The 9,637-nt window shown below is 39.0% G+C and overlaps 1 protein-coding gene across 4 annotated transcripts; it reads left to right on the top strand.

The window, feature by feature from the left end:
• Positions 1-1,182: 1,182 nt before the first annotated feature.
• LOC111253106 (acetylcholine receptor subunit epsilon-like) lies at positions 1,183-9,142 on the top strand. 4 transcript variants are annotated; one of them, XM_022812042.2, is made up of 11 exons: positions 1,184-1,429; positions 1,774-1,896; positions 3,115-3,251; positions 3,431-3,523; positions 4,100-4,209; positions 4,844-4,930; positions 5,335-5,422; positions 7,302-7,379; positions 8,000-8,088; positions 8,373-8,551; positions 8,660-9,142. In XM_022812042.2, exons 1-11 carry the CDS (start codon positions 1,387-1,389, stop codon positions 8,857-8,859), a joined length of 1,227 nt encoding a protein of 408 aa, XP_022667777.1. In that variant the 5' UTR covers positions 1,184-1,386; the 3' UTR covers positions 8,860-9,142. The 4 variants fall into 4 exon arrangements, with proteins under 4 accessions (XP_086848952.1, XP_022667777.1, XP_022667778.1 ...); XM_022812043.2 differs by lacking the exon at positions 1,184-1,429 and adding an exon at positions 1,447-1,566; XM_086992826.1 differs by lacking the exon at positions 1,774-1,896 and having other exon boundaries at positions 1,183-1,429.
• The last annotated feature ends 495 nt before the right edge of the window (positions 9,143-9,637 follow it).

The following is a 9,637-nucleotide window of genomic DNA, read 5'->3' as shown; positions in this document are numbered from 1 at the left end:
AACTACTTCTAAACTACAATTGGCTATTACAATTACAGCCGTATATGCATGGCTGGGCCATGCACTGCAGGGTACCTTCTTTTCTAAGGGCACTTCTTAAGATGATCTCTTTAAGCATGTTATCCAGATCATCTGGAGGTCGCTGAATAATGCTTTCGTTGTCGAACATCTTAGCACGCAAAAAAAAAGCTACTTCCCTCTATATCTGGGTATCTGCTCGGACATTGTGCGTACGCGCCTTCGCAATCCGCGTGCACACATTTAATCCGGTGAAAATGTTGCTAGCCGTTGCAGTCGTTCGATTCGTACTCACGTTCGTTCTTAATGATCAATTCTCAGCGGCCGCGGTGTAACACCTCGTCAGTTGAAGCAAGTCCTTAGTAAATACCTGAAACATGCACATCCGTGCATTTGTGGTCTCTGCAGTATTGTTGTCTGTCCCGTTTGGTCAGCCCGAGTTATCTTTCGATGTATAAATCCTTTTCCCTGTGCATATCTTCTACACTAGAGCTGTGTCATAGCCTCACCTCCATTTCCAGATGTTAAGCATCTCTTTTCCGAGCAAACACGTTCTACACGTTAATCAGATTGAAGCCAGATTAACTCTGAAAGTCTAGTGCGAAAAACATTAGGAATCGTACGCTTGATCTGTTATTCGAGCGACACGCTTAACATTTACGTTAACAAGCTTAGTCATACGGTAGTATTGCTAAACGTGTTGTACGTGTAACACCCACGAATTATAAAAAGGCTAACAGAAACCTTTGATAGCCCAGGTAGGCATAAGTACTGCGACCTTACTCAGTTTCTTTAGAAAGAGGTCGCTGGCTAATTACCCGGTGTCCTCGTATACTGCCTACAGAAGGCTAACTGTTTCTTTAAATACCCCCACGTGTTGATAGGACTTGTACCTACAACAAATAGCCTATATAATTCCGAAGACAAACATATTTGACTAGAGGTGACCAAGCGGAAGCGAGCTGAGACGTTCGATGGTTGCTAATTGTTTTATAAGCTTTCCTTAATGATGCGATGACTGATTCAATGTACTAGGAAAAGGTAGGCGAACCACTATATGATATTGGTGGAATAGGTTAGCGGTGGTCGCAAAGGCGAATCGGCCCTTTCACGAATACGCCCTTCAATGGCTACCCTCCACCAACAACAGCGATGCTACACGTACTGTTAAGGACCCTTCTATGTAGATCGGAGTGAACAGCTTGTCATTAGCACTATTACCCTTCAGGGCTCTAACTGCTTTTTTGTTGAACTTACTAATAGGGATTGAATACACAGACGAAATCGTGCTGGCTTTTTGCACTGTTTTGTGAAATGTGTACGTGATCGTTCTTATTCTATAGATAACGTTGGATATATCGCGGTACCATGCGACTTTTACTTCTGTTTGTGGTAATATGTACATCTATTGGTAAGTCTGCTAGGACTAGGTGTGTACTCCACACGCAATACCCCCCAGTTTCATTCCGACTCGTAGGAGTTGTTATTCGGACGCAATGACGAATTTGAAAACCGGAATGATTCACCGGAGTCACCGATAATAGATTGGTACACGTTTTTAATTTCCATAATAGTATAGGACACTGGGGGTGATATCTGAATTATTGCAAAGTATTACGCACATTTTTATCGCGTGATTATTTGTATCATTGGACGTATACGGGAGGCGAGGCAGACGCGTGAGTCGTCATGCTTCAAGACCTTTGACGCTTCGTGGATCTAATTCTGACTGAGGAAATCCTTTACATTTCAAAGCAATGGAAGAACTGCCGAAGACGCTCGAATCAACAAATTCAAGCACATGCCATCGTGAAGCTAGAGCAGCTTTGTTTACAACTATAAATTCACGCACTCGCACATCAACGCGTCGACCACGAGGTTAGCAGTAGCACACATGAATAGCCTCTGCTAAAAACACCCGTTCTTTTCTTTAACCTAGATCAGCACAAACAAAGGCCATTTTTTCTGTCGACGTTGTTAATGAGGCCGACCACACCGATATCCACCTGTCCTAATGGGATCGGCGTTTTTCAGTTTATCTGTTTCACGGGTAACAGACTGAACAACTTAGTCGAAGACAAACCAATCATAGTCATGGAGCTGGCGTAGGTCATTTCTATTGAAATGAAGACTAAACACAGAAGTTATAAGACAGGGAACTTACGATTATTTCAAATTCTTCTCAATGGCAGGAAAAGAGAGAAAAAAGAGAGTATCTCCTTAATTATTCAGCTATCCAGTTTAGGCAATTGACACTCACGTTGTTGCGTATAATTTTAAGATAAGAAAACTTAAGATGAGAGAAAAAAAAAGATAAATAAAAAAAACACAATAGAGCTTTCTTTTCATGCGTCATCAAGCACACCGAAGAAGGTCTGTTCGCTATAATGTTATGGCCCTTCCGATATAAACCTTTGGTATTTTATTCTTTGGATTTGGGTGGAAAGACCACAAATAGAATTGACTTTCCTGCTTTCTGTGTGTGTTTGCTGAGTTGCCCCCACCTGACCAACAAGCTCTTTTTATTCACCATAAATTGTAGTCATCTAAGTTTTGTTCGAAAAATCTGGAAAATTACATTTTCTTTTAACTATCATCCACGGATGAACTACCGCATCCGGTTGCCCGAACACACTATTCATTTTTACAACAATAGACATGTTTGCAAATTTAACTTTATCTGTATTTCTATCATACGAGCGAAATATGGCTCAGCTGTTTCGAAGAACACGAAGAGGTTCCAGACCACACGACGAGATGAAGATCTTAATGGTATTGTAGAATTATGCGTTCAATTGTGTACGTAGCTATTCATCCGTAATGAGGCGTCCGAACAGAATGCACATTGTATATATATATTGTAACTGTATACGCGCCCAGAGACGTACAAGTAGTATAGCTTCACGGAACGTTTTTTCACAATGACAGTAGCACAAGAATCATAAACATTGCGTGGCTTCAAGATCTACGTGCGCGTACCTCGTGCATTCTCTAGTTTTACAAGTTCAAAAACAACATCAGAGTCGGAAGGTTTAGGATACTTCAAGGCGAGGGTTGAGCAAAACGTTAAGCATTTCTCAACTGTTTTCTTTATAGGAGTGTCACGTCCTTATCGACTGTTGCCTAGGCGTCGCTTTCGCAATATAACTGCTTCGGCTAACGCAATCAACGAGCGATATTTCGGTAACAACGTCTATGATCCTCTTGCACGCCCCGTAGCAGACGACTCGAAGGTGAGGCCGAAACGTACCGTGTTGGTGTCTAACACATCGGTCAAATTAGTGAAACCATGGTAATACATTGATTCTTATATTAATTATAAAGCCTACTTATCTTTAATTATCTATAATGATGTAGATCATAAAAGTTGACTTAAAAACGATAAGAGCTAATTAAATCGTTATTTTTGCAGGCGGTGGATGTTCATTTCAAATTCCTGCTCACTGGCATTCGTTCACTGAACCCGATTACACACACACTAATTTCTACAGCCCTTCTATGCTCGGTCTGACTATACGCAACTCGATTTCAAGTATACTTTATAAGGATCTTAACGATGTTTCCAGTGGGATGGAAACCCATCAAAAGTTCCAGATAGAAAACATACATTTTACCATAGATCTAACACTACTATTTGGTTGGCAGGTAGCCTGTGTTCTCTCAGTCAGTGTTTCTTCCTAACATGAAGGGCCACTGTAATTGGAATTGCTACAGATGATACACATGATAACTTTCCTGACCGAGTACAAACCATCTTGCAAAGAATTCATTGGGAAAAACAAGCCTATTGACCTCCGCATAATCTATTCTATGGGGCTTTTCATACGTTAGCCACTGCAATACCTATTGCAATCGTTCCATTCTTAAACGGTTACATATTTGTCACTAAAAGAACCAAGCTCTTTAACTAGAAGCGCTTAATAAGTAGTAAAGTTTAAAGAACCAACTTCGGAAGAGAAAAACTCAGGTGAGCTCAATGCAGGTACAGATATTCCTCGAGCTAACCTCTAACCGTCGAAGCTTGTCGAATATCACATCCTCTGCTTTGTTTAAACATTGTACTCTATCACAACATTTTCAGTTTTGGAAGGAACCACGAATTCGCTGGCCAAAGCGCTACTATGGGAACATAAGTACAATTCGAGCTACGCCAGAAATGATTTGGACGCCAGATATTCAAGGACCAATAGGGTATGTAGTGAAGATAATTACTGAGTGGGTGCGGTTATTACGGTTTGTGGTTCAATCTAGAGAACCAACGTTACTTAACTAAAATGAAGCCTAGATGTATTCTGGATGTGGCGGGGTGTTTCCATTATAGTGCTACACATCACTTCAACCTAGAAAATGATGAAAAAACGAAGTAGTAAAAGCAAGCATCAGTTTGTTTAAAGACTCTGCCTGTACTGTGCTGTTAAACATTACGTACACGACGCTTCGATATATATAAACGTAGATAAAATAAAATTTACATAAATGTAATATCACGTATCATTGCAGGAAACGAGTATCTACCGCTTGATTGATTTGTAAAAGAATATATTATTTATAGGGTGTCTGTGTATATGTCCAGGCTAGCAGTAAATGTATTGCAATAACGTATAGCCAGTAAGAGGCTTAGAGACATCTATTTTTGAGATCGTATTTTATATGTGTCAAATGCAGGTCTCAGAATCTTGTTGGTTACGACCCTTATACGAAAGCAGTCATTTATCTAGTGGCCATAAATATGAACCTCTCAAAAATGAGCATCCCATACAGGCCCTCATGTATAAGGGCAACCTTGTCAAAACTAAATAAATAAACAGATGACTAAATGATGCAGCCGCTCCAACGAAGTACAAACGAAGAGCTTCAACTCGCTAATTAACCATCAAGGAAACGCGTCGCGCTGTGTTTTTGCTGAATTACGGTAAGCATCTATGAGAACCTACAGTTATTAGATGTTGGACAAATAACGGATAGTGGATATGAACGGGAATATAAAAAAGCAACAGGCAATGATGTGCAGATACAATAATTTAGTAATTCAACAAAGATCATTTATCTTCGTTGCTCGGAAAATAGGAGTTAGAAACAAGAAAAACATCTACTTTTCAACTCATCGTCTCTCCGATGACTTCAACTGTGAACGTCCAACCCTTTTAAGCCAATTTTTTTTCTGAGTCGTTGATTCTGCCAGTTTGTTACTTCGGCACACATTAAAAATTCATGCTAAAGGACACTTGACAATCAGCTTCAGAATCTACTAATATTCTGAATAAACAACTGAGATAGATAAAACTAGGGTCTTGCATCTATTTATGATTATTGCAGGTCACTGTGCCGTTTAGATTTGGCTTCATTTCCTTACGACGAGCAGATATGCCGAATTATTTTACGCCCTCATGGACTTTCGGCAAGGGTGTGTAGCGGCATAAAAAATTCATTGCCCTGGTGTATTTAATAAAATCTAGCCATTTTTACCAAAAATAAGGACATTCTATGCTATTCGTAGCTCTTTAGTATAAGCGGTATCTATGGCGTGTTTTAAAATGTATCAAAATCATACTTTTAGGAAGTGATATAATTTCTAGGAGAAAGCATTTTCCTGAGCGGCATTATTTTGCCGTTTTTAGTTGAAATTTGTGAAAAAGGCCAAAATATTGCGGGAATATAAGTTGGTAAAGGGGAACCGGCTTCGTCATTCAAAATATATTTTTTCAGTCAGTTTTTTTTTCGTATTAATATCAGGGTCAAGAAAAAGCCTTGTCTTTTTTAAACGTAGCTACATCGGTCTGCCTCATTAATTGACCGTAACTACAGAATGTTTGGAAGGGTGGCTAGTGCCTTCTAGGTTCCAAAGGGGTTTTGTGAAGCTGCTAAGCCCGTCCGACAGGGCCAGGATTTATCTTTCATGCCTCAAGTCACATGATTAAACATATCTAATAGGAATGAAGATTTCACGCTTATTATTTCTACTTTATAATGAAATTACTTAATACATCTTCGCTATGATCTGTAATATACTATGCTCTCTACACAATCAAGTGTCTCGGGATCGATGAGTAGAGTTTATATTTACTGTTAATTTACAGTTCCCGTGACATACCTGCCTGTTAATGCTGGGAATCTTGATGCGATCTTGATTCGAATAGACACGCTGTTTCGTGCTGAGAGCCAGCCGTCTGATGCAATGGTTAACGGCGGTGCCGGACGTAAAACTAGAAACAATTAGGTCTCAATAAAGTATTTATAAAAATTATCAATAATCATGTTTTTTGCCAAAAACTATTTCAGTGGAAAATAGAAATTAATGAAAGTCTCGGGACGTTTTGCGGATGAGATCCTTAACTTTTCCTTTAAAAAAAAAACGAGCCTGTCAGCTTATGACCTTGCAGTGGTAGCCAAGTGACGCCCTTGTCCCACTCCTCCACGTTAATCGAATAATTCCCAGATTTTATGTTCAAATAAAAACGCACAACAACGCTGAAATATACTGAATCAGCTAGGACCACGTTTTGTACCTTCGTCAGTATTTCATAACCGAAGCTTCGCAAAAAATAATTTTAGAAGAACCAAATGTTTTAAAACTTCTGCCACTTTTTCGACCGTATCAAGCATGTGGTATACTTATCAACCGCTGTTTCGAACACTTGATAATATTATAAGAAAAAAAAAAAATAGTCTAAGGAGAAATATCTTCAAGCTTAAATTTTGTGGGGATATCGAATTGTGACGAAGAAATTCTGCATTTGAACTCTCCGTTACTAAATGTTTTTTCAGATTTAACGCTACACGTAGACACTCTTAGGTCTCCGAGTCCAACAGAAATTAATCTTAATTAATTTTTAAAATCAAAAAAAAAAGTTTGGGAATTCGAAATATTCGTTATTCTGTGACTCGAACGATTCCTTCATTATTTCAAGTGAGACTGTAGCTTTAACACTATACTATACATCGCTAGGTGAAATATAAGTTACTTTCTAGCTTTCTTTTATTACAAATTTCGGCAAAAGATGCTTTGTTTGATGAACGTACACATTTATTTGAATTTTTCAACACTGTGCATAATTTAGTAGTTCAGAACTACGTTATCCTTAACTTGATGAGCATACATCGATGAAAATAGCTATTCAATAAATAATAAATTTTACTTCATCTAAGCATTGTATCGGATCGTGTGTTTCACACCCGTCAACTTCTATCGCTGCGGCAGGAACGCCCAGTCTACGATGCCTAATAATTATATTTGGCTACGGCTCTTGTATGGCCATCCGTTAATAGATAATGATCGATTTCAGCTGGTAAATTTGGTCATGAACAATGTCTCCGAGAGTCACCCTGTGCAATACGGCGAATGGATCGTGCATGCCATAAAGGTGAGTCGGTGAACAGAAAGGTTAGTGAAGATTATATATTCTACTTTTCAGAATACAAATGATCGGGCCATGAAGACCTATTTCTTTAGCTTTTTATCAAAACACTCGAAAAGAGTGTGTCTGGTCGTGGAAGTGTTAAGCGAACGTTGCTCGTTGAAGCCTTACCTCATTTAGAGGATTTAAGGTTCGATGCACGATGGGAGCTAAGCACACATTAACTGAAAGGATGTAGATAAATATCAGTATTTAGTAGATGGCCTTCGCCTCATACAAAACATGGGCCTTATATAGTGTACATTGTAGCTAATTAAAGCTAGAAAGAGGAACATTTGTAATAGTTCATATGTAAAGTTAATTCAGACTAGTAATAACTCAAAGAACAAGAAACGACTATACAGATTAAGTCGGAATACGATCAGTCGTAAAAAAATGAAAGTTCAAAGAAGATTAAAAAAGCAGGACGAGAAAAAAAATGTAGAAAAACCTCTGGAAAAATGATCTGGTTGAACTATAAAAAAAATAGAGCCCCAACACATCTGAAAAGAACAATGAAGAAGCATCTATCCTAAAGTTGAATTTCTATTCAAAAGGTCAAAGCAACAAAAATATTTCATTTACAGGCGTACACTCACTTTAACAACTATGGCCCTATAGAGCTTGGCACAGGTGTCATCGAAATGCGTTTAAAACGGACTTCCGCTCATTATAGGTATTTATGAACTAGGCAATTACAGATTTACATAATTATTTGCTGGGAGTTCGATTTTACTGAGAATGCGTAGTTTGTAAACTTCTACTTAGGACATTCAGTGAGGTCAAGGCCTATAATAAATACTAAAGGTGAGCGTGGACGGGCTATATCTAGACGAAATTGGTCATATCAAGTAGACTCTTCAGGGGGTACTCTTCAATAAATGTCCCATTAATACTTTGTGGATTGAAAACGAATACGTAAGATGTCATGCCTTCTGCTTGCTACTTACCTCTTGACAGGTGGTCGGTATGTATACCGACAGCATCTCTCCTTTTGATAGCATTGGTATGTTCATGGATACCTCGACGGCAGATTCGAACGCGTCAGGAACTGCTTTCGGGTTTACTTCTATCTAACGTTCTCCTGCTACGGCACACTACAGTATTGGTAGAGGGTGCTCAGAAGCTACCAAATATCCGTGAGTACCAATTAAAAACGACTGCTTTTGTTTCTAACTAGCTTAATCTTGTTGAGAAGGACAGAGGATTATGTACACTGTTTAATTGTCTCACATTCTTATTTGTAGTGGTTTTGCAGAACTTCTGCCTGGGACTGGTTACTGTTAATATTGTAAGCACCTCAATACTTCAGGGGTGCCCCTCACCGACACGCGGTGGCCGAATCAAAGGACACGAAACATTTGGAGTTGCCATCGGTAAACTGGACGTGTTCGGCTACCCAACAGTAGGAGCGTTACTTATCCTATGGACGCTTTTCGTGGCCTAGCAATAAGCTTTTCCCCAATAGAGCCGCTTGTTAGACTCTCATTGTCACAGTGAGACCGACGAAGGTACGACAAAGGCGATGGAGCTTTAGACGATCTAGGTTCGTGAAAACGACGACAATTGTATTTCAACACGTTTTTATAGGTTCTTTAATGGTTGGTTAAAATATTTCCTCATGTTACTTTTATTTGGCTTACTTGTAGGCTCATTAGCCAATGTCGTTGTTGCAAATTACGTTGCTTCCTCTAAGTAAATGCGCTAATAAATGCAAAGATTTAAATGAATACAGCCAAGTCAGTTTGTAGAGCAAGCTTAACAAATGACTAGAGATAAATGGGATTTCCTAGAGTATCAGCCGTGTGGCAGGCGCTACCTCTCGTATAATGTAAGTAACTATAGCTATAGTAACTATTGAGTACGAATCAACCCAAAATATTCTATTCACGATGCCTAAAATAATAATAATATACCAAAGAAGTTGCCCGGGGCGATACTCCTGCAACAAAACAGCAGCGCCAGATTGATGAAACCACAGATGTAGGTGAATCGAATTATTCGAAAAACTTCGTTTCTTTAAAGAAAAAAACTTGTATAATTAAAAATAAAACATCGTGAAAGCAATGCGAGATAATAAAATTTTCTAAACGAGATGTAAACAAAGTAAGCAGATCGAAAGCTGTAACCGAAAGGTGCAAGCGGAGGTTGGACCGCGCGTAAACATGTTCGAACCTGTTCTGTAATCAAGTGCGAAAACTATCGGAACGACTGGAATAAATAGG

Source organism: Varroa destructor, unplaced genomic scaffold (assembly GCF_002443255.2).
Source record: "Varroa destructor unplaced genomic scaffold, Vdes_3.0 BEIS01000006.1, whole genome shotgun sequence".
Lineage (NCBI taxonomy): Eukaryota > Metazoa > Arthropoda > Arachnida > Mesostigmata > Varroidae > Varroa > Varroa destructor.
The sequence above is the reverse complement of the archived record's forward strand: the minus strand, read 5'-3'. Positions and strand labels throughout refer to the sequence as shown.

Excerpts from the sequence above, each read along its gene's own strand:
- LOC111253106 (XM_086992825.1), top strand. The coding sequence starts at position 2,406 with ATGTTATGGCCCTTCCGATATAAACCTTTGGTATTTTATTCTTTGGAT. Across the intron at positions 5,423-7,301 it reads CTCATGGACTTTCGGCAAGG|CTGGTAAATTTGGTCATGAA; the intron begins GTGTGTAGCGGC and ends GATCGATTTCAG. Across the intron at positions 8,552-8,659 it reads TCAGAAGCTACCAAATATCC|TGGTTTTGCAGAACTTCTGC; the intron begins GTGAGTACCAAT and ends TCTTATTTGTAG.